At 43.8% G+C, this 25,280-nt stretch overlaps 1 protein-coding gene across 1 annotated transcript in view; it reads right to left on the reverse strand.

Annotated features, from left to right (window-relative positions):
• The window catches only part of ARHGEF28 (Rho guanine nucleotide exchange factor 28), a 127,394-nt gene extending 104,616 nt beyond the window's left edge, over positions 1 to 22,778 (reverse strand). The window contains exons 1-2 of the mRNA XM_059834418.1: positions 22,765 to 22,778; positions 16,235 to 16,278 (exon numbers count right to left, since the gene is read on the reverse strand). Coding sequence (XP_059690401.1) covers positions 16,235 to 16,267 — 33 coding nt within the window. The 5' untranslated portion in view covers positions 16,268 to 16,278; positions 22,765 to 22,778. The remainder of the gene's footprint in view (positions 1 to 16,234; positions 16,279 to 22,764) is intronic.
• Positions 22,779 to 25,280: the final 2,502 nt, after the last annotated feature.

The following is a 25,280-nucleotide window of genomic DNA, read 5'->3' on the forward strand; positions in this document are numbered from 1 at the left end:
GATGTGACTGATGCAGACGGCTGCACCCACAATCTATTTGCATTGCTGGCACAAATGTGTTTATTTGGCCGACCACTCTTTCCCACTCTTATGACCACTTGCACTTCCCTCCAAACATTGCTGGCAGAGGCTCGTTGAAAACAAAAAACACACATGAAAACAAAAATACCACTGAACTCTAAGGATGCTTTTATCGCTGCCGTGTGAGGTGTCTCCGTGTATGTCTATGCACACATCAAGAGTGCCTTCCTATTCCTTTCCACAGCTGTGAAGCGAGCTGCAGTAAGACAGCACTGTAATTAGTACACTGTTCATTTTCTCTGTGTGAAGCCAACTTTGTTACCGGATCTATTTAATTATTTTTTTTCTTCAAACAAAGGTGACCTGCAGTCCATTCTAGAAAACTCCTTTCTTTGCAGAATTCTTTGCACTCTGTTTTTGGATATAGGACCTTGCCTTTAGCTGCATTTAAATGCAGATCACTCAAGGGCGTTGACTTTACCATGCAATCAGCTCTGCACACAGGCAAGCCACGGTTTTATTGAGAGCTGCCAATCTTACTAGCAACGACTGTACATTTCTTCCATGACTTTGATGAACCATTGAAGAGCTTTGGGCCAAAAACTCCTCCTAAGGATGATATACCCCAGCATTTGTCCCATGAAGGTCTGGGGAAGAGACTGATGCAGAGAACTTTCTTAGGGAAAAAAAAAAAAAAAAAAAAAACCACCTTAGGGTGTCCCAGGCCATATAAGAACAGCCTGGAAAGACTAATATACAAAGTGTTGAAAAATACACACATTGTAAATAAAACAAAATTTCAGTGCCAACTACTTTGGTCAAACACTGGAACAAGCTTCCTGGAGAGACGGTTGATGCCCCAAGCCTGTCAGTGTTTAGGAGGCATTTGGACAATGCCCTTAACAACGTGCCTTAACTTTTGGTCAGTCCTGGATTGACTAGGCAGTTGGACTAGATGATCACTGTAGGACCCTTCCAACTGAAGTAGTCTATTCTATTCTACTTCAGATAATTATTTTTTGTAGCAATTGTTAAAGCTCAGTGTTTAGAAAAGTGCAACACAGCTTCAGAAACGTATATGAACTTGATCTCTATCAGCTTCTTTGCACACACAAAATAAGCTCACCTAGACAGAAACCCAGAAGCCATACATCAGTGCTTTAAGAAATGGGCTTATTTTATTAGGTTAAATCTGAGGGATAATTTATTACCCATTCCATGCAGAGGCATTTATTTCCTAGCTCCCTCAAGCAAGCCCAGTCCAGCCCAGGGAGCAGGTTGCAGCAGGAGCTACCTGCACAGATCTCCCCTCTGCAGACAAATGAACTTGGAGAGCAACAGAAGTGGGAGCAATTCCAGCTCCATCTTCCTCCTCCTTTCCTAGCAAGGCACACAGGAAGGAGGGAAGCGGGCTGGATCTTGCAATGACATATTCCTCCAACAAAGCAATGCCTCTCTGCTTCACAAGGCTTTTCCAGAGCTTTGTGAGAGATGCTACCTCTTTTGTAACAGAGCTTCTTCTTGGCAGAGCCTGAGTGCTCAGTCCGGGCTCTCAGTCAAAACGTATATCCACTAGACCATTACAACAATTAAATAGTCTAGGTAAACAACAGTGACACACATTTTCAGGAGTTCCATGAGAAATTCATACTCACAGGAAACCTTTGTTCAGCATCACTCTCACCACATCTGGGAAAAGCATTTCTCCACTGCTTCCCACCCCATTCTGCAAGGCACAACCAAAGCACCTTCTCAAGTCTGCAAAAAACCTCTTACACTGACGTGTCACTAAAGCATGAAGAGACTAAAATTATGGTTATCAGCATTTAAAAGTAGGTAATTAAGCCCTAATTCACATATCAATACAAACATCAAAAACAACAGAAATAAATTATTGTATAAGCACTACCTGAAACGGGGCACACTGTGCTCCTACAGAGCGATGTTTGTTCTGAGCTTGTTCCAGACACTGAAGCTGGAAACACACCCCAACTGGCACATTTTTTCTGCATTTCTAAATATAGACCCAATTTAGGCTTAACACTATCCTCTAGGTGCCAAAACCCAAACTAGAGAAGTCACACAGGCGCCTCATCTTTGGAAAACCAGCCAAGGGGCCTGAATACAGGGCAGCTGTGAGAGCGTGGACCCAGAGGACTTCGCTGGGCCAGATTCCTGATGATCCACCAGTTGCTAGGTGTCTTTGACACTATTTTCACAAGTTCATTTGTCTAATGACAGTTCAACCTCTCTCCTACTGTCCCCTTTCCCTAACAAGCTTACTTATATCCTCACAAACCTGGAAAAATATAACAGCGAGTTACAGGTTTATTCCTATGTGTAGGTTTCCTTAAGCATGTTTCTCAGGGTCCATGTGGACCTCAGATAGTTCAATCCCCATTCAATCAAAGCAAGGGGAAGGATGTGCCACTTCACCATCTCAGCACATAAACACAGCCCCTGGTCACAGCTGGTTTCTCAGGTAGATGCTGGGGAAGGTCCTTGCCCTAAAGTTCACACAGTGTTGATTCTGATGGACTCTGGAAGCAAATTTTAAAGACAAAGGGCACTTACTGAGACCAGCCAGCCATTATCTTGCTTAGATTTACACCTGAGTGGCCCAAAACAAGTACCTCAACCCTACCAAACCACCACAGGGACACACAGGAACCGGAGATCCCTCAAATACCATCCAGGCCTGTAACAGCAGAGAGCTTCAGGCAGCCACATCAACATCTCCAACCGTGAAAAGATACCAGAAATCGTAGAGAAGAAAAAGAGCAGGTGGTCCATTGAAGCCAGGAGGAGTTTTGCCACCGATTTAATGAGAGGCAAGATTATCATTTCAATCCTTGAAATAAAAAAGCATGCGGGAGGATTGGGGAGAGAAGGCTGCAGCTACAGGGGCATTAAGAGAGACACCAACCCAACCCTAAATGCATTAAACCTGTGGCTGAGCAAGTCTTTGGCAGCTTTGACCTCTCTGGGATGCATAAAGGAAAGTATACCTTTTATTACCAGTGAAAACACTGCCCTGGCAGCAGCGCCAAGGAGGAGATTAGGAAGGTTTGTGTTTTTAACAGGATTTATAGGTCTATGCACTCTTTCAATGTAACCAAACAGGTTTTTCAGATGTATGTTTTCCTTTGGTTTCTCTAGGGCGCTCAAAAGCTGACGGGGTCAGGCAGGCAGCAGCAGGGTCCCCCAAGCCCCACAGCCCAGGTAGGGAGCAACGAAGACCAGACTCCCCACAGCCTCAGGAGAAGAGCTCCCACCTCCAGCCACGCTATGACCCTCTTCTGCACCCCAGTGAGGACGTGGGGCAGGCTCCCCACGAGGAGAAGAGGGGAAGGGAGGTAGCAAACCCCCACAGCTGAGGCACAGCGGCATCCAGGCAGGCAGGATGGGCCCAAGGGGCGACCGTGGCACTTCCACTCTGCCTGATCCCTACCTTGCTGCAAGTCACCCCATGCCCTAATAAATAACTGGCCCCTAACCTGAACCGAGCTTCTTCCACTTTGAATTCATTTAGGTAACACCATCTTCTTCACCAGCAACCTGCCCCAGCAAAACAGGTGCAATGCAAAAAGACCTATAGCGGGGTTCCAAATCCAGGCCATCGCGCCAGCGAACACCTAAACTTCAACGATTGGTCCCTATCCTTGCATAGACAGCCTGGATAAATCTGTTTTCCCAACAGCCTTTTACCATAAAAATAATACATTCTAAGTATGCTAAAAATGTCTTTACCCAACTATATAAGCAACATAAAAGCTTGAGAAATAATGTTTTATACAGCATTTTCAAGGTGTTACAGCGTTTCTGTAAATATAATGGTACAAACAGACCCCACATTTGTAATTGCATGCTCTAAGAAAAATATCTATGTGCAGCAGTAAAAAAAATGGCTTCTTTGTTCCCAGAATGCAAGTCTCGACATCTCAAAGTAAATGCAAATCCCCAAGTATTGCTAGCAATAGTGGGGCCTTTCTCCTCTATGTAAACTGCCACGAGCCACTCCAATTTAACATAAATATTTCTTCACTGTTCAAAAGACTCACTTCAGAAAACCTTTACATTTTAAGGTGAAATGTTTAAACATATTTTACTTGTGCTTAGACAAGAATAGTGGCAAGATATTTTCCCTGAGCAGCTACACAGTTTTAATGACCTTTGCTGCAACTTAGCTGCAACTAACAATCCTGCACAAAAGATGCTAAAAAAGCAGTAGGGAAATTGTAAATAAACACAAAACGACCATACTCAAATTAGTAATAACAAGGACAAAGTTATAAACATGCCTTTCTAATGTTCAGCGATATTTTCATAATGTCCACCAGACAGCTCTTGTCAACAGATTGCAGTAAACATTGTCATGGACTTGTTTAAGAAAGCATGTGCCCTATTTGAATGGAATGCAATGGGGTTCAAAGCTAAAGACACAGTGAAACAGCAATTACACCCAGGGAAGAAAAGGAGTAACAAACTGAAAAACAAAATAGAAGATAAAAGCTGAACATTGCTCTATAAGCATTAACTTTCTAACTGTATAGCTAATAACATCTTAAATGAAAATAGGCGGGGGTTCCCCCACTGAATGACTTAAGAGAAGAAGCAACTGAGTGTAATTAATTTCTTTGCTATCCAGAATAACAGAACAAGCATAACTCCACGTACAGACTGGAGACAAGGTATGTGATGATACAGTCATATTTAGTACTCCACATTGCCCAAAAGCCTACACGTAGATTTTCATAAAAATTAACTATGCATGTACGGTTGCTTTGAGAAGAGCCGGTCCTCTGCTGATCTACACTGCAAAACTCCACCAGCACCCCAAGAACCTCGTTCATTCGCACCAGCTAAAATGCCGGTCTTCAGCCTCCACGCCTGTGCACAAGACGCTGCCTGCGTGCGGGAAATGTGCCGTGGCAGATTCTCCAAACAACATCAGCTTTACGCACCAAGTATTTGTAGGCACTTCTTCAACATGAGACAGCCTTGTGAGAAATGCAGAGGAAGCGTTTGCACAGACACCTCTGGGCACAAGTAAGAAGCATCTCCCTCACACTCACTTAGGGTGAGACAGCACAAGGGAAGCCTAACGACTAATAGCTGAGGCAGCTCTCCGTCCTTGTTGAAAGAGCGAGAAAAAAGGGTCCAATGCCCACGTGCGTCCCGAGATATAATCTGAAGGCTGCTTCTAGCAAGGTCCCAGCACAACCTTGAGGAGAAAAGCATGAACAGAGAAATTTCCTAATGAAGACCGATAAGCTGCCCTATTTTGATATGAAATATCAGCAAGTTCATCACTTTGGTTTAGATGCGGTGCCTTTCTAAAAGGAACAATAAATGTTGGTAGAAGTTATCGCCACCTTTTTGACTGCCAAGTAGCCCAAATAAACTGGAAAAAAAATAAAGTATTCTGTTACATCCAAACCGATGACAAAAGTACACTCCAAGCAAAAAAGAACAAGAAGGATGGAAGAGATCCCGAGAAGTCAACTAGCTGACTCCCCTGCCTCAAGGCAGGATCAACACTGCCCAAGTTATTCCTCCAAGGTGGGTTTTGTCCACCCTGTTCTGAAAGCAACCCCCTGTATGGTCCCCTAACACACAGCACTGGGAACTTCCCACCCAAACAATGCCCTGCCTGGCCTCTACCACCTTCCGCAGCTGGTACGTATTTTGGCTTTTTTAAGGGCCTAACAAGTCTTTGGCCGTGATAACATGATAGCTGGGTGATACGAAATGGCCAGCAATGCACCAGAAGGCGACACTAAATAATTCAGCACAGCCTCTGTTTCTGTACAGCTGTTTTTATGCACAAGCTGAGCTCCAGCCTGTTGATGACTTCAGAGCTGAATTTTTTTTTTTTTATTTGTTTTGAAGGGGAAGAGAGATGAAGGGTTGTGGTTTATTTTGTCGGGGTTTGATAGGAGATCAGCCTTAAACCTTGTGGGTTTTCAGTCAAGCTTATTGCAATACTCCCCCATCGGTGACACTGAAGTACATCTGCTGTATTGCAAATTTCTGAAATTACATACACTGGCATTTCCTCAAAGCTGATGCCTCAAAATAAGCTACACTTTCTGCCTTCTCACGAGTCACAACGCAGGCTCACTCTCTTCACAGACACAGGCAGAAGAACAAGTTTCTTGTTGAGAGCTGCAAGATTTGGCCCCAGGAAAAGGAATTAGAATACAAGAGAACTAAAAAAATGCAGGCATCTAAAGTATTGCTTATTTGCTGCAAAACCAAATACAATGCCTCTAAAAAGAAGGAACCCAGTAACAAGGAATGACATACATATGTCTGCAAGTGTCTGTGCTGCTCTGCACTGCTAAGTTGTCTCTAATGGTATCCATTTTAAAAAGAAACACCTATTAGACATACTGATGCACTTCATTCAGTACACATGCAATGTGCCCAGACGCTTCCCAGGTCCTTGTTTTCTATAGCATCATCTTATCACAAAAAATTGCCCTCCTCAGTTCTGTTTCTACTGTCGCACCCTCTCAGTCAGCCCTTTGCTTTTTGTTTAGCTTCTGTCAGCTCTTCCAGCTCACATTGCTTTCATCCCTGCTGCAAAGCACCATCCCCAAAGAGACGTAAAGCACAAACATAGCAGGATCTTACAGCTCACCAAGGTTGCAAGGGAAGCCTGGCACAAATTTAGGCCACAAACAAACAGCACGACATGCAGCAAGAAGGTGGTCAAAAATGCGTAACACTGTGATGCAGGTGTCACGTAAAGCTTTCACACTGCACTGCTGTACTGGTGTCCAGGGTGATGGCAGGGCAAAGGAACAACCAGGGTACTGAAGGGATTAACTCATAATGGAAGATCAAAAGGTACATAAATATAGTATAACTTGAACAACCAGACATTTCAGAAATATATTCTAGTGCCAAACGCAGAAGCTCAGACACTTTATATGATTACAAGTAGGTGGCTGCAGGAACTCAGCCAAGAGCGAGAAACCCCACAATGACTCTGCAAATCATAAAGATTAACAGAATTAAAGAATCCACTAATTTCTTCCTCAGCACAGGCTGGCAACACTAATCTCTCATTTAAAGGTACAGCTGGCAGCAAGACCATTTACACATCATGATGAGCAACACCCAGCTGCACTAACCTGCCCCATGCCAGACATGGGCATACAATCTCACTTTTGTCGAATCAGTGAAAGCACATGATATGGAGCTTTTGCCGGCTTTGTGCTTTTTATGCCTGCTATATGTCAGCAGCAGGAAAAGAAACAGATATGGCTGCTGGTGCAGAATTAATCTACCAATGATTTTAAACAATCTGAACCGGAGAGCAAGTTTATAGCAAATCAGCACCTTGCATCACATGGCCGCGATGTTCTTTAACTTGTCACCAGCAGTCTGTGTTTAGTGCACCATCAAACTGTGACAACAGGTAGGCTGGAGAAAAGTTTTCAGTCTCCCATATGGCAAAGTAATCAATACTTGTGGAGAATGGGATATCTTTTAATTCTGGAACTGCTGCATAGACATAAAAATAGCCTGGATGCCTTTATCAGAAAGAAGGCGGGGAAAAAGAAAAAAAGGGAAGAAGAAGAAAAAAAAAAATCTTGTCAGGCATTACACAGTGCCAAAACATGTATTAACATTCTTGCTGGTCTGTCGTCAAAAATATCATTCAGTGTTTTGCTGTCAATGGCAACACAATTTATGTTGGTGCATAAAATCATACAGAGGAATTAAGAAGCTTGGGAATGAGCTGTTGACATACACAGGTCAGAAAACTTCTGCAATAAGGCATATTAATAGAAAATGAACATCCATTCTGACACGTAACTTAACTAAAAAAAAGGAGTTAACTCTTTCAGTTGACTTGATTTAAAATACACAAATCAATTACTTATTATTCTCATGTCCTATGCGACATCAGGGCCCTGCTGCTGCAGACACTACACAAATACATGTAAGCACAAAGACCCTGCCCAGAAAAATCCCAATTTAAGGACTGAACAGGAAAACAAAAAAATGGAGGAAAAATAATACACCATGGGAGCAAAAAATGATCCGACTGCTGATAGACATGAAGTACCCACTCTTTTCCTTCGTATCTTTTAAAATAGATCCCAATCTTTCACACGTATTTCCTCAGTCTCATTCTGGCAGCAGCTATGCACCCAAACACAGGCCAGCCTGTGCACACTCTTCTGCGTGCCCCCAAGCAAGCTGCCCACGACGGACCTGACCAGGCTGCCACAGGGGTCAGCAACAAAACACTCATGACTCCAGCCAGCGCTGGATCAGGCCCGTGAACACAGCTCTGCGCATTAGCAAATGCACGCTGGGAGCCCAACACATTTACATTTTAAACCACGTTTCTCTTTGTGTTTTGAAATCACCACCTAAACAAGACAGTGGTTTCAGCCTGGTTGAACACACAGACTGGCCCAGGATATGGCCAAGCCTACCGCAACAGCAAAGAACATGAAAGCACAGGGTGGGCAAGATGGGCTCGAAACTGGCTTCTTTCCACAAAGTGCTGGCTAAAAGAGACTGAACAGATGGCAAGAGCAGAAAATCCAAAAGCTGTATCCCACCATGGAAAGCCCTATCCCTTTCCACGCCTCTTCCCACCTCAACTCTTCTTAGTTCAGCATGGAGAAACTGGAAAGGCACACAGCTTGGCAAGGTAGATGATCAACTACTCACTTTGGGATCAATATGTAAGTCCTACTGCCACTTCCTACTCGCATCATGCAAAAGCATGCTGGAATCGTGTATCAGTTTGAACTTCACTTCAATCTTTTAGAAAACAGAATAACATTGTTGAATTATCTCTGTTAATTCTGTTTCCCAATTCTCAAGCACATGAAATCCATGCATTTGTGAAGAAGGTAACAATTACATCTCATTTGTCCCTCTAGCTCTAACTAGGCATACAAATAACGTAATTTACAAAAAAAATATTGGGATATCTTCCTGCCAAACATGATGATTCACAACATTTTAACTGTCTCATCGTCAGAGTCCCTCTGCCTATGGGCCTCTGAACATTTTCCAGCAGATGTGCTCAAATTACTCCCGGACACACTGCTAGAGTACAAATAAAACCCTGTTTATTTAATCACCTTTTGCACAGGCCTCAGTGCAGAACTGAAAATTTCAGAAGCGTTCAGGATCGTGTGAATATCAGAGTGCGCTTTACCATTGCCTTCAGCTGGGGCGACATCAACCAACACAGAGCACTTTGGAAAACTCTCACCTTTGAGGTAAAAACAGCCCACACAACCAGAAGTTGCTGACAGAGTACCAAATTAATCCAATCCCTGGATATGCATTAAAATTCCTCTTATCAAATTGAACTTTCTATCACACTTTGCTTTCTGATCTTTTCAACAGGACTTTAACTCCTAATCTGAAAGTTTTGTCTTTAATTTCCTCTGCTGCAGAACAGCCGTGCGTATTCTGAAACTAGCCTGGAAGTAGTTTATGCAAATGTCCATTATGAAACTCTGTAATTATTTTTCCCCTTCTGTGCCACTGCTGTCAAGTGTGCAGATGGTACAACAGCAGCAGGGCTAATTCAACAGAGGAGCAGGAAAGCCAGCAATGGGGCAAGGCAGGATGGCCCCTGGCAGCTGGCTGAACAGAGTTCCCTTGCTTTATTCCTTGGCCAGTGCCTACTGGCTTATGTCTTTTTTTACTGGATAATGAAATGAGCTTATTTGTGAACAAAAACATTTTAGAATTAATTCTGTTTCACCGTATTTCTCACCCATGGAAATCCATGTAGTTAAACTGTCCATCAGTACAACAGGCTTTGCTTTGAAGAACCTTAAAAGTCAGTCCAGGAATTTGCTGTTGTTGTCTGCACCCCTTGGGTATGAAATATGTCCCTTATTTCACTTTCTCCTCTCTGTTCCTTATTCAAATACCTTCTATGGCCAAGATACCTGTGAATAAGCAGTCATGTTGTCAGCTGGGTCCCAGGGAATTGTGCCAGCTCATCCTTGAGGAACCACAAGATTGCAGATTAAGAAAACAGTGAAGATGCTAATGAACCTGGCTGTAGCCCAGGTGTTTGCCCAAAAACTCCTGGAGAAAGGGTATATGCTTTGAAAAAGTAACAAAAGATCAAAAGAACTTCAAAATTGTTGCTTAATGACAGAAGGAAATAAAACAGCACGGATCCAAGTGATAATTAACTGAGGTTGTAATACAGACATGCCTTTGTAGGGATAGGCTACAGGTGTATTGCATGTGATAAAAAAGCTGCCAGACTGTCTTGCCCACACCAGCATTTAATTTCCAATTCTGCACTCCTATGCTGTCTTAAGAGAGCCAACCTCTTGGGCCAGCAGTTAATGTGGAAGCAGCAGGGAAGCTACACTGTCATCTCAACTTGCTTGGAGCAAGTCCACCTGGAAGGACAGCCATGGCCATCAGGCTGCACTCACTCCTCCTCCTTCGCTGTTACCGAGGCTGAGCTCCAGCAGTGCAATGGTGAAGGGAAATGCTGGTGTGGATGGGGCCCAGGTTTGCACATGTGTATGAGCTAGCCTATGCATTCAGGACGCACTGCCTCGAGTACTCCAAACCCTTATGGGAATTGTCCTTGGCCTTGGTACCTCCCACTTCACAGCAGGACAAGGGGACTAAGGTCGAGACATGGTTCCTCTGGCTCCCATTTATTCTTGGAGGGGAGATGGCTGTGAATGCAGACTCGATGCACCTACCTCTCTCTGCCTCCACCTAAAGCAGCTGCACTCCTTTCTTTGGAACCGTAAATGAGACAGGAAGGACCTTCATTCCATGGGATGCACCTCCCCTGATGGGACATGCCATGAGCAAGCTGCATTAGAAACAGTTTCCACTTACCGTCAAAGCAAAGCAAACTACCGCACACAAAAATGTTCTTTATACAGACATACTTAACTTCTAAACAGGTTACAGAGGAAGGATGCTGCGCCATCCTAGCATCCTAGGTTAGGATCTGAGAAACACGGACAGGACTGTGTTTCACCACACCTTTCTTACACACGTTGCTGCACTTACATCACCTCAGACCTTCTTTGTAAATGAAGTTAAGCAACATCTCCTAACTACAAAAGAGCATTGTGAGGAACGGTGCACTACAAAGATCACCAGGCACTGACATTATTACAGTGATGGAAAACAGAGGCTCCTAAAACAGAGAGCATTAAGCCAATATCGCCTCACCCGGAGCAAATCACCAACTCAAACAAACAAACAGCCGGTCAAGCAAAGAACAGGCATGACCATGAAAACTCTGTAAAGACCACTAAGAGGAAACATACTGGACAGAAAAAAGTCGGGGAAAAAGCAACCCTAGAAAACTTGACAGGCTTGGCACTCTGCAGACCCAGCCCAGGCAAAGACCATTGCCGAGCTTATCCAAGGTGGGAGAGTCTCCAGGCACTCGGATGCTCTGTGGCTGCCAGCAGCCCAGTGATACGTCCTACCCTCAGCCCTCCCCAACCCAGTCAGAGGAAAACCTGTTGAACCCTCACCATTTGTAGGAATACTTAAATACATTGGTATTAAACAGTGAATATATGAGCACCCCTCCCTCCTTGGCACCTACGCTTCACCAAAGAAGCTGTAACAGTGTCAGAAACAAAACTCAACCTCAAACAAGAACAAACCAGCAGAGACACTTAAGAGGAAGAGACTTGGTATAGCAGAATACAAGAGAAGTTAATTAGGCTTTAACCTCGAGCACTATTAGCAGCTCCAGTGGTTGTAGGCAGGAGCACATGATACCTTAGGAAAGTGCATTTCGAGAATAATAAGCAATGTACAGTACAGGACCAAGTGGAAGTTTTATTTTCCAGGAGATCCTGCATCTCGAAGCTGGGAGCCTGTGTTTCTGCCTCTTCCCAGAGAATTAATGTCCAAATACTCCTTTGGAAAGACAGACTCAACACATAACCTCCAGCATCATTTCCTTGGGAGATGAGGCCCCTCTGAGGTCTACAGGGAACGGCTGTGGATATCCTCTGTGGCTCAGCATCTCTTTATTTCTCTCTGCTGCTCCCACAGGAAACATCCATCAGACTCTCAGCAGAGAATAATTTACAAACTTCTGAGATCACTTATTTTCTGCTCTTGAGAGTTGACTACTCCCACAGTATGTTTGCCCCATGGCAGCAAGATACTTCTTTGCCAATGTCAAAGATCAATGTTGGTGATCAACAGCATTTCTTTAAAACAAACAAAAAAACAAACAAAAACCAGTCAGCTACCATTAAATAAGAAGGAAGGATTTTCCATGGGAGAGATTTGTTTCTCCACACTAGAAACTGCTTTCAGTAGGAGGAACAACTGCCTGCCATACATAAATTCTTTAATATCTGAAAAGTGCTTCATCAAATATTTTGCTTTTTATCTTTCATGGATAGTCTTTTTTCCATCTACACTGAAACCAGTGGCTGCCTGAAGACAGCATAGTTTTATTCCATATACTGTGTTTGGTACACTATGAAATTAAAAGACTCAGCTTGCTGCTCTCCTTACAGAAAGAACTGGATAAATATAATTTCATTTGTATCATTTAAAAAAGCATAATTTAGGAGGGCAAAAGCTATTTAAATTCAAGTTCTACTAACTTAAACATTGTATTATTAGCACTGAAAGAAGAGACAATATGTATGATGTTTCAGTTTCTCCTTGGCTAGTCAATCCTGAAAATCAGACTGGCTTATAAGGAGTAATTTTATGATGTGGTTAACAGTATTTTGCTGTCTAGATGCCGGAAACAGGCCCCTCAAATTAACTGAAAAGCATGTGCTTCAAATATTTAATTTTCTGTTTCACTACCATTTATTTTTTAAACCATGACATTTATGTGTCTTGTAATTAGATTTTAATCGTATTGCTGCCACAAAAATTACATATAAAGAGAAGTGTATCAAAATAATGCATTTTTGAAATGAAGTAATTTCATAGAGTATTTTTTAAAAATTATATTACCCCGCAAGGTCTTTGAGCTTTCTGAATGCCTTCCCTCTTATGTAACAAAACGAAATTCAGTATTGACAAAGTGTGACAGTTTGAAGTAACGGTGCTGTATGGATGCATCCTCCAGTTGTGTAACAGCTGGTCACATACAAGTCAACAAAGTACCCTGCATAATCTTCAAAAATGTGTATTATAAACATAGAACTGTAGTTATTCTCAGATAATTTGACATGAAGTACAAGCCTCTCTGACAAACATTCTTGGAATAAACAAGAGTGTAAAATCCACTTGATACAGATGCTAAGCATGTTTAAACACAGTGTGAAAAGCATCCTAATTTTGGACCCAGCATACAGTAGCTCTGTCTCTCTCGAAGAACAAAAACCTATGCTTTCATAGAGGCTGGAAAGAAGGGATTACGTCCTACCTTTTGACCACTTCCACTTTTTCTGTGGAAAATAATGTGTTATAACCATATGCAGACATTCTTAAAGTTGCATGCAAACAGTATGCAATTGCCCTGACATGATATTCTGTAGTTCCACTGTGCCCTTTAAAAGGGACTTGGAACACATTAAGAGAAATACCTGAATTCACTGCAGTGCAAATATTTGTCACGTTCCCTCAGTCTTCCCAAGAGATGCTTTCTCTATCCCTGCTTATGGATGAAGATTCAACAGATTTTAGACAAGCTCAGCTAGCCACAGAAGTCCTTAATGAAAACTCTCTAAGGAACTGCACAATCAGAAAGGACTTTCACATCTAATTTAAATGCTGGTTTGATTGTGTTCTCCAGCAAAGTCATGCAAATAAAGCAGGAGCAGTTGGAAGGAGTTTCCAGAACTCATGAAGTAATTGGACCCAACTAAGAGAAAAGAAATGCCTTGACTCAAGGACTTTGTCAAGATGCCCTCTTTGATCTTCCCAGACGCACTGAGAAGTACTCAGATTAGGAACAATATTGTGACAGGCAAGATTGTGAAACTGCAACACTTTCAGACACTAACTCACCAGAGCAACTACATCAACCTCAGATGATCAGCGTAAGGTCTGCCAAGACCTCCCCAAGTTTTAGATGGGGCTTGAGAGACAACCTTGAATCTTTCTCAATCACCTTAGGGTGTTCACATAGCCCCTTCCCATTCCCTGCAGAAGCCCTGAAAGCTTTACATACCCTTGTTCTGCCCCCCCCCCCACACACACACACACACTCACCTACACAAAATGTAGGAGGCTGTTAAAAAATTACTACAGTCCCAAGTTTCTGGGAAACTCACCCCAGGTGCTCCCACTGCAAGTCTCTTGAAGTCCATGTTTCACCACTATCCTCAGGCTTGATAGGACACTGGGGACCCAGAGGAAAGACACCATCTCCACCTGCTACCCCCACAAGAAAACAAGTTGGTGACCACCTAAAGGCAATCCAAACCACTCTCATTGGGTTTCTAGCAAGTTAGGAAACTTGCTAATCCCTCTGGGATTTACCCACCTGGGTTGGTGAGAGGCTGCTGACCACAACTAGCAAGTTACCAAAGCTCAGGACCACAGCCAGAAAGTTACCAAAGCTCAGGTCCAGTATAGGCTCTCGCTTGTGCAAAGCTTAGGGTGAATTTTCCCAACTAAAACTACATTCTCACATCCGTCACTCTACAAGTGACTAATGCACCACAAACCCTCTCTGCAACCACCTACTGAGACCCTAGTTCATAAGAGATATATCACTATTAGTACCCAAATGCACAGCTTTGTACCATGCTCTTATTAACTGGAATAAAAGGTGGGAAAATTCAACCTTCCCACGTAATAACTGAATTCTCCTCAGTAGTAGCCAGCATCTCCCAGTATTATAATGTCCACAGCTTTACACAGATTTCACATGCCTACTCCTGGCTCTCAGGGTTATCATCAAAATATTAAACAGAACTGGCCTTAAGTATGATCCTTAAGGAGTATCACTTGTAATACCTTTCTCTCTATCCTAATAACTGTTCTTGCAGTATCCATATATCCTTATCTCTTTATATTAATCTCCATCTTCTTTATCTTCCATAAGAATTTCCTGTGAGACACCGTATCAAATGTTTCATTTTCAACAACTTGGATTAAGCCTTCTCTAAGTGGTCAGTTATCTTATCGTGGGAAGGTATCAGATCAGTCTGATGCAGCCACCTGTAATAAAACCATGTTGAATTTTATCCATTAGCATGACGTCCTTGATTATTCTTTCTGTCAAAATTTGTTTTTAAAACCTTGCACCACTCAACCAACATAACATGAGCAGGACTCACAAATCCATCCCCTCCCACCTGTAAAGACATTGCATTTAATTTTTGCAAGCCTGAGGTTCCCACTCCCAAGCTGACAAATGCAATGTAAACTCGTGATGGTGCATTAGCAATCGTATGTTCCCTCAGTAGTCTGGAGTACAGATTATTTGTACTCCTCTACTTCCACCCCCATCTCATCACAATATGCAGATAATTGTTTTGTTTCTTTGTTTCACCTTTTACCACCCTTTTGAAAACCATTCAGTGCCCTCTCACTACCCTCCCAGACACCAACATTCATGTACTCCTGCTACTACCATTCCCATTGCAAACCATGGCAGAACAAGCCAAAAAAGACAACCATGGTTTATTAAAAATAATTACTAGATTGCCCAAGTTTTAATCCTCATACACACATCCCACTGAAGGCAGCAAGTAAATTAAGTTTTTCTAATGCATGTCCTCACTCCTGTTACTACCTGTTTTTGAACTCTGAGTTCACCTATTTTAAGTAATCGCTTCAGGTTTTGCAGAAAAAAATCCATTTGATTACAAACTTCAACTTACTCATTTTTTGACATAACATACAATTTCCTGCTTTGAGGAAGTGAAGAGAATGGTAATTTGGAATTTTATAGGGGAAAAAACAGTCGTAAATTGTGGGAAAGAGAGAGTGAGTGGTGTCTCTTCACAGGCAGTAACTCTGCTTTTCAAAACTGCAATTGAGACTACTGAAGGAGAAGAAAGTAATTATCATAAAGGGGAAATAACTTTAAAACTTACTTCGGAGAACTGAGCCACAGTACTGAAAACCATCATTCCCACACATGCCTGCATCAGACAGCAACATTCAACAGCCTGCTGTCTCAGACAACCGGAGAATGGTTTTTGGTTTCATTCACCCTGCTTTTGAATGAGCTGTTACCCAAAAGAAAGCGACTCTCCAGGCAGAAGCCTAGCATTGTAGAACTTACATAAAGAGGTACTTCAGCGCAGCTCAACTCCATCGTCACAGCATCTAGAAGCAGAATAAACCAGCGGAATTATTACACACCCATCAGGAGGCATTGATATCATTATACCCCGTTCATGTCTGTAAATGAATCAACATCTTCCAGAATTAGGGGGAAAAAGGGATATTAAGCTTATCAGCTATCCAGTTGCCCCAAATTTCTCCAGAATGAGGAAATGCTGGTGTAATGATGCCTGTGTAAGGCTGGAGGAGGGGTGGCTGGTCTTAGTTAACATGCTGTGTGCTTTTCACACAATAGACACAGTAAACAAAACAGGTCAGGCTGAGCTCAACCGCGCAGTTGCAGCAAATGAAGTAGTGGGAATTGCAGTGTTTCTTATCTCCAGAGGCAAAAAGCAGAATTTGACCTCGAGATGTAGGTGTAGCAACTTTTACTCCACACCAATATCCCAAGTGTCTGGTGCTGTTCTTTTAGCAACTTCATAGAAGATATTCCCAAGGAAGGTTGCCTTTAACTACCCTAATCAGCAAGCTACTGATACAAGTCATCACTGGAATTACTATAATTACAGTCATCATAGCAACCCTGATTTCTATTGTTATATTTCAAACTCACTACATCCTCAAAATTCATACTCTAAAAATAATATTCCTGTCAAATGAGAAGAGCATACCAGAAGCAACTCCACATCTTTAAAACAACAAGGTGGCCTCAACAACTACGCACAAGTCATCTTCTACTTGCTGAAACAGGCTATGAAAAAAGAGAGTCTGTCTTAAGAGAGGCTGTCTCAGCTCAGATATGGCCTTGTTTTTACAGCTGAACAGTTTCCAAGAACAACACAGTTGTGCAGCTCATTGCTTGTTAATGCATAGGTGCAGCCTGCTATGAGTCAGATAGGATTTGAGAAGTTCCCTGCCTACAAACTGCAGAAATTAAATGCACAATCAAAAACAAAAATGACCCACCCACCACCCCAGCACATACCCCTTTTAAACCGTGAGTTTGTTAATACTCATCTCCTGGTGCCCATCAATTCATCTACATTCACAAGTACCTACATTCTTGCCGTGTGACTTCAGTATAATTTTAAAACAGAAGGGGAAACCCTTTACAAAATCACTAGCCACAAATGTTCAGCCAAAAGAAAAAAAACTTTCATATTGTAGGAGAAGGCTATCAAGGCAAACACTAATCCAGCCAGCCTAGACAGCAGCGAGACTCAGACAGAGGGGTTTCTTATTTTCTGCGGAGGGAGGAGATATCCCGCAGCTGACTCCAAGGCGTCTTGCTTTGACAGAGAGAGACAAAGCTCAGCAGTTTCCAGCAACAGCATCCTGAACGCAACCTTAAGAGCAGCAGCATGGGAAGTGCAGTCCTGTTTGTACAGAAGAAAACAGGGTTACAAGAGAAAGTAGGAAATCGTAACATTAATTCCACAAGGAATATTTTAAGGTGGAGCTTTTCACAAGTGTCACCTTACAGAACCGATGAAGCACACTAACTTCTATCCCAGACCTGTCACCAGCTCACAATTACTGCCTCACACAGATTACGTATAGACAGGGCATCGCTTCCTGGTTGGCTAAAGTGAGAGACATGCCAGCCATTGCTCTATTCTGTTGCGTGAAATCCCTTCACCTGCAATGGTTCTCCCTCTTTAAAGGAACACATCCAAACTAAACTCCACCATCTTCTCTGCAAGAAAATATGAACACATTCAAATCATTACGCCATACCAACAGAATAAGACCTACTCCTGGTTACTTCTGTCATATGACTATCTTGACCTCCACAGCCTCAAGAGACATAGCTCAAAATCTTCCTCCTCTGCAAGGATGAGAAAGGCAAGTATCCAGTCTAGTCTACCTATTCTACTGCAAGTGTGCACAAGAAGGCATAATTTAGCCCCTCCTTTGCAGGACTATCATTCCACCAGCAGCACAATAAACTTCTTTTGTATTGGATAATACAAACACAACTCATTGGAGAGATGATGTCATCCCGACTTCAGTTCCCTTCACCCTTTGCTTGCGTCACACTGTGGATCCCCCTGGGAGCTTGTGCGTTCGGAAATACTAAGTACCTAGCTCAAAATGGATCCTGAGCAGATAAGTAACCTGAAGATTTACCTCATCTGAAGCAATCAATGTTTTCCATACAGCACTGACTAGAACCATGTTGAAATACAATCAGTACTTTCAACATGCGCTCCCCTGACAAACCAGCTTATAGTGGTGTTTCCTGGATACAAAGGTGTGCCTAACAGGACTCTTTCTGCTTCCTGCAGAAGAACCAATAAATGTCAACGCGCAGCACTAAGCGTCCTCTTCTGCTTTTCTCACACTCTCAAGAGCAGTGGTTGTTTAGAAAAAAGTTTTACACGAATGGCTTACGTCTTTCCTCCATCTGGGGCTTACAGTAACTCAGCTTGGCTGCTGGAAGTGGCTGGGAGGGGCAGGAAGAAGAAGAGGATGCACGTAGGGAGGAAATACCGAGCTCTGGCTGCGGAGCAGCTCTTGTGCAACCTCCATTTCAGAGTGAGGGACTGAAGGGGACACTGTCACATGCACCCTACCTCTCACCTCCTCTGTACGGCAAAGATTGCTCAGCTCCCCAAAAAGCAGGGTCCCCAGTGCCCAAGAGGTGCCATGTAGACAACCGCTCTTGGATGCTGAGGAGCAGTGCTACTCCGCGCAGCAAGGGCAGTGTCGAGCTGCTCGACGTCATGGATACACATCATTTCACAGAGCAACACCTGATCTCTTCCTCTGACACAGAAACTAGCAGGATGGGCATCTAACCAACAAACGGGTCCAGTTTCAGGCACTGCCCACAAATATGAAGCTCATGTCAATGTCAGCAGTAGCAGGATTCATCTACACACAGAAAAAGCCCTTTTCAGCATCCAGTTTAGCAGTAAATCTAATGGAAGAATTTGTTGTGATATGCTGCAAACTGGAGAGACTTGCAGCATAAGTTTCAGTCAAGAAGAGGCAAATATACCAAAAAGAATAAAAAATCTTGAAAATAATTTAACTAATTTTTTTTCAATCTACAATCTCCCCTTAAACCTAGTGTCAAATGCTATTGCCGGTCTCCTGACCAGCTCAAGTTACTGAGATGAACATCAACAAGTATTTTGGTTTTTATCAAAGATGTAAGACATTTCAATAATCCCTCCAACACTTTTCCTCACCCAATATTTTATTTATTGGTTGCCAATTATGGGACTCTCATATATCCAATTGCTTTCAACATTACAAATTTTAGCATTTTATAGAATGGTTTCCCCAATTTTCAAGACATGCTAGAAGGACCACAAAAAGGAAACAAACCAATGGCAAATAAAAACATCGGGTATTGACTTAACTGCATTTTAATGGAAAAGACGTCAGTTATCAAACTTTTTTAATCTGTACACACCGAAGAAATTAGATAAGGAAAAGCATTATCTAAATCTCAGCAGAAAGGCATTTCTACTGGTTGACAAGGTGACCCTTCAGCCAACACTGTGACTACTATTTGGCTGTCCTAGCACCTACTGTGTACCATCAGCATTTTCCTGAACACAAAAGGACATTTCCTGATCCTACAGCAACCTGGCTTACAACTCACAACTTGACTTCCTCCTCTTCCCTGTAAATAAAGCATAAAACTGTGAGAGAAAGACACAGAGAAGGTGAAGACAGGACTCTTGCTTTGATGCTGCTCTGTGATCCAGCAGCCACTCATATGGACTTCACTTAACTCAGGGCTCCACTGCTGCCGTAAGGAGCCTCCATGGCTCGTTAAGCAGCACCAGACCACAGTTTGTGCAAGCCTTGAACACGGCTGCAAAGTGTAAGCAGTGCTATAAAATATATATTTGATACTTCTCTTCCATGTATCAGTTCAAAGACAAAAAAACATGAGGTCTTTGGACCCTGCTCCCTATATTCTCCTTTCCGACCATAATCCCACACCTCTGTGCCACAGACCACTACTGCTATTTCATAAATTGTAAAGTAACTGACTGAATGTCAAAACTGTCAAGCGATGTAAATAAACCCTCAAGGATGCTTCACGGGTGCCTTGGAATTCAGTTCTTCCTTTTTTAATTATATTTCTTTTTGTGATGGTCACATTGAAGCTCATGTCTATAAAACACTGAGAATTACAGTCTTACTACAACCACCAAGACAAGCACATTAAATCTTTATTTCGGATCAGCTGGAGCAACAGGAAAGCAAGGGTGCATCCCACCCAGAGGCCACTGGAATGTAGGCAGGAATCTCCAGAGCATCATTTGTGATGCTTTAAAATCTAACATCTTTGTCTAAGCAAAATGTCTTATGCATTGTAAAAGTCTAGCAGCATACGCATATTAAGAGGTCTTCTACCGAGCTCTCTTCCACTGGATGACTGTGTTACATGTCACCATTATCACTGTTTTATTATGTTTTACCATGCAATAGTCTGTAGGAGGTAGGTGCTACATCAGCCCACAGGACAGCCTCTAAGATGGATACGAATTATTGTACGTACTGTGTTTATACTTCTCAGATCTTAATACTCTTCAAGAACAGTAAGATTCCGGTGTGGTGCTCACAGACCAGCCAGTTTCCATTAATAATGTTCATCCCACTGCTTCCTCTCAACAAGCACGGCAACTGAACCAAACTGTATTTTTGAATTTACAGATTCCATCTGAGTTGCATTAGGTATGTATACCTAAAGGCTTGCTCACAGCTTCCCAAGCACCAGGAACCACGCTGCGCAGTGATCAGGTCTAAGATGCTACAGAACATTCTTTTACATGCAGATCCTTGCTCTGGACCTGATTAAAACACCTTGGAAGAATTAAATGAAAGGAAAAGTAGTAAGCTGAAAATACACACACAATAAATACTACATTCCCAAAGTCAGAGTTTTACACCTTTATAGCCAAGGTTTTTGACATGATCTTTCATTTTTACACTTGGGTCTCCTGAACATCTAGAACATGGGGGATAGGGACGGGACAAAGCAAAACCCTCAGCTAGCAGCTTTGCAAGCACACTCGTTTACTGCCTTCTAACAGTATTCAAACTGAGAGGTAAAATAAACCCTTGCCTATTAAATTTATAATGAAGCGGCTTGCACTAGTGCTGATTACTTCACCACACATAGCTGCTCTTGAAGCAAGTGAACAGAAGAAATGCAGCTAAACGCCCTTTGAAATAGCTTTCTTTTCAACAGTTTGAGACAAAAAGAAACTTAAATCTTCCTCCAAAAAACATCACCCCATTCATGGCTATCGTATTTCTTTAATTTGTTAAAGCCGCAGCCATTTTGTGCTCCTCAGCAGGGAAAATATTTAAAGACTGTCCAAAAATGGGTCACATTTCTTAACCTTTTAAAAATAGATTTGGATTTTAAAACACAAAAACAACTCTAGAAAAATGCCTGTTAGACAGAAGCCTGCTCCTGAGGTTGGCAAAATGTATTCTTTGTGCATTCCTGTATTAACATTCTTAATGTAGCATTTTCATTTCAACTAAAAATAAAATGTGGCTCTAGATTTTAGAAACCTTAGAAATGTGAAATGTGGGTTATACACTATTGGAAGACAAAAATAAAACCAAACGTATATGTAAGGTCACTAAAACAAAATAAAATCTGTTTGATACCGTTGCCGGACATATGTCTCACCTCCCTTACCCCTTTTAATGCCCATTTTGACAGAGACAGTAGCTTTCTAATGATGATTTTTTTAATGGCTTTTAGAATTTACTACTCCATAGTTTGGGCACTGTGGAGCCATGAGACCAGAGCAAAAGCAAACTTTTTAAAGAGTTCCTACATCACAGTTGTACAGTTTACTGACAAGCTAGCAAAGAAGTGGACCAGAAACATTTGGTTCTACAAATGCATTCAAGTGCATGCTTCAATGCTATCCGTGACATTTCACCATCACTCAGGCTCCGCCATCCACCAACTGCTGTAACTAACAAAGTTAGGGGATACACTGTATGCTTAATGACTCTTTCATAATTTCCACCTTCATGAACGGCTAGAACAGCACAACGGCCATTAAGAGCAAGAAACAACTTTTCGATACCAAAAGTCATTAGATAGAATACCGATATACACAGAAGCAGCTTCCACTGAGAAAGGCAACTATTGCCCTCTTCTAATTATTAATGTAGTTTAGTGATACCCGCTTTGTCTTAATGATGGTGAGCCTGAAAGATACAACTCGCACAGCTCAACCAGTCAGTAGGAATATCTGTAAATTTTTGAAAATTCTGTAATGTTTGAAGAATTTAAGCAGACAACATTGGGAAAAATTCCAGAAACATTCCTGAGACAGGGTGAGAAGATGCTACCGATGTAGTAATATTCAAGCTAATACAGAAGAGAAAAAAAGGAGTGCTCCAGTCAAAAAGTATGAAAACCCTTGGTGCAAGCAAAGACTTCTGCAGCTTCAATACTTGGGCACAAACATGCAAGGTAATACAAATTCTGCTTGCTGTTCTAGGTAGTACCTTAGAACCTAAAAGACTTACTTGTATAAGGCACAGAAAATGTACGTTCCTGCCCTGAGATTACCATATCCCCCACCTCTAAACGGGAAATCAAGACATGCAGGTGCCGACTGACTGATGTGTGGCCGTGCAGAGAGCTAGATTTTGGCTGGCAAAGCCAAAAACTGGAACTGGATCTTCTGAGTCACTGTATTAGTCATAGTCTATCCTTCCTATATCCTGGTGCAAATTCTCATTCCAGGCGTTATTCAGATCAAAAGAATGTCGGGCCATTTTACACACCATACCCTTCTGAAATGGCCCCACAAAGGAACTATTCTCAGGGGAGACAATAGGAACTTCTCCTGAATAACAGCAGCAGTTTCAGACGGAGAAAAGGAATACTCCTCCCTGATGTTACGTAACAAAATGTTGGCAGAAATGTCTAATTTACAAGTCAACTGAGAAGGCCAAATCAGTTTCCCGGTAGATTATTATTAAGATACATCTACATGACCACTTTCTTTGCTGCACTTTGGAAAAAGAAAAGCACTTAAGTACTCAAATCTCTTTGCCAGATTTTGTCCTGTCTATTTTTGATACCGAATTCACAGAATACAGTTCATTTTTTACCTGTGTGGAAAAAACCCTCTTTACTCTATTGCATCCTGAATTCCTACTTCCACAAACCATGGCAGAGAGCAAATTATCTCTACAAAAGAAAAAACTTACGCCATCTGTTAGGCTTCCTATCGCATTCATGTCGCTTATAATGACTTATGAGAAGAACTACCTCCATTTTGGTATAGGAGTTTTGGTATAGGAATTCCTACAGAGGCAGGATTAAGTCCATAAAAATGAAGCAGGATTTTAGAGCCTTTTTTCTGTACAGGAATCACTCATGCAGGTTGAAAACTTGCGCAACTCTAAGCTGCACACACCAGTGTCCCAAAAAAACGCCACCAAGAACTGCTTCGAAAGTTGCTTCTCAGAATTGTACCGTTAGAAAGGTTTTCGTTTCCATTTTTCGGTTGCTAACGAAGTTAAAGTAAGTAAGTTAAAAACTTCTTTTGCCCCAGCTGAAAAAGGCAAGCACTTTCCTGACTAAAACCAAATACGCTGTCCGCCCAGGGATAAGAACTGAAAAAAGCACCAGCGGCTCTTACGGCAAAATAACAAACAAACAAAAAAACCCCCATAGACATAAAAAAAAGCCCTCCCTCCCTCTCCCTACTTTTGGGACTTCGGACGGTAACTGACAGCCCACGGGAAACGTCTTCCCCGGACACGAGCGGAGCCCGCCCGGGCGCACCGCGCACGGCGGCGCCAGGACCGCGTCCCGGCCGGCAGAACGCCAACGCCGCCGCCGCAGCTCCCGGGGCTTGACGGCGCGCCCCGGAGAAGGGAGAGGGCAACCCGCCGCCCCCAGCCCAGCGCAGTGGCCCCGGCCCCGACGCCCGCCCCGCGGGGCCGGGGGCCGCCGGGCAGCAGGTGCCGCGGGCCGGGCTCCCCCCTCCGCCCCGAGGGCAGCGGTCGCCTTACCTACGCGGGGCGTCCCGGGCGAGGCTCTGCCGCCGCCGCCGCCGCCGCCCGCGCTGCCAGGCGAGGAGGCGGCGCTGCCGAGCCGCCGCCGGCGCCGCGCCTGAGGGAGCCCGGCGCAGCGCGCCCGGCCCCGCGGATGCACCGCCCCCGGGCCCCGACAGCCCGCGGGGCACGGGAAGAAAGCTGGGCTGCGGTGGCCGCGGGCGGGGGGAGGCTGGTGCCCGGCTCCCAGGGAGCATCCCCCGAGGCGGCCCGTGCCCGCAGGCGTTGAGGCAGCCGCGGGTGGCAGCGCGCCCCACCGGCAGCGGTACCCGCGCTTGCTCGACGGGGGGGGCGGGAAGGCGGGACCCCCGGGGGAGCCCTGCGCGGCCCAGGCGGCGCCCTGGCCCTGGGAGGGGGAGCACCGGCCCCCCGCGCCTTGCGGAGGGGAGCGCTGCCCTCTCCCGGCCGGAGCACGGCTGCAGGCGACAGGGTCCGAGCCCGCCGGCGGGGCAGGCGGAACCAGGGGTCAGACCCCCGGCACCCTCACACAGCAGCCGGAGCACTCCCCTTCCTCGCCCGTCGGGCCGCGGTCCCGGAGACCGCAGCACCCAGCATGGCGCTGCGCACCGCAGGGGCTCGTTGATCACCCCGCTGCCCAGTCACTCCGGGCACGTTTCATGCGGCATAGTACTTTGATCCCGACAGACCACACCATGTTTTGGCTTTTCAGCTGCCACAACTACACAGTACATAACCTCAGCTGTTCTTAAAATTGCACTCTTCGCTGGGTGAAAAACTGGCTGGGCGGCCGAGCCCAGAGAGTCGTGGAGAGTCGTCAAATCCAATTGGCGGCCGGTCACAAGCGGAGTCCCCCAGGGCTCAGTTTTGTGGCTGGTCTTGTTTAATATCTCTATCGATGATCTGGATGAGGGGATTGAGTGCACCCTCATCAAGTTTGCAGATGACACCAAGTTGGGAGGGAGTGTTGATCTGCTTGAGGGTAGGAAGGCTCTGCAGAGGGATCTGGACAGGCC

The sequence above is a fragment of the Gavia stellata genome, chromosome Z (assembly GCF_030936135.1).
Source record: "Gavia stellata isolate bGavSte3 chromosome Z, bGavSte3.hap2, whole genome shotgun sequence".
Classification (NCBI taxonomy): Eukaryota; Metazoa; Chordata; class Aves; order Gaviiformes; family Gaviidae; genus Gavia; species Gavia stellata.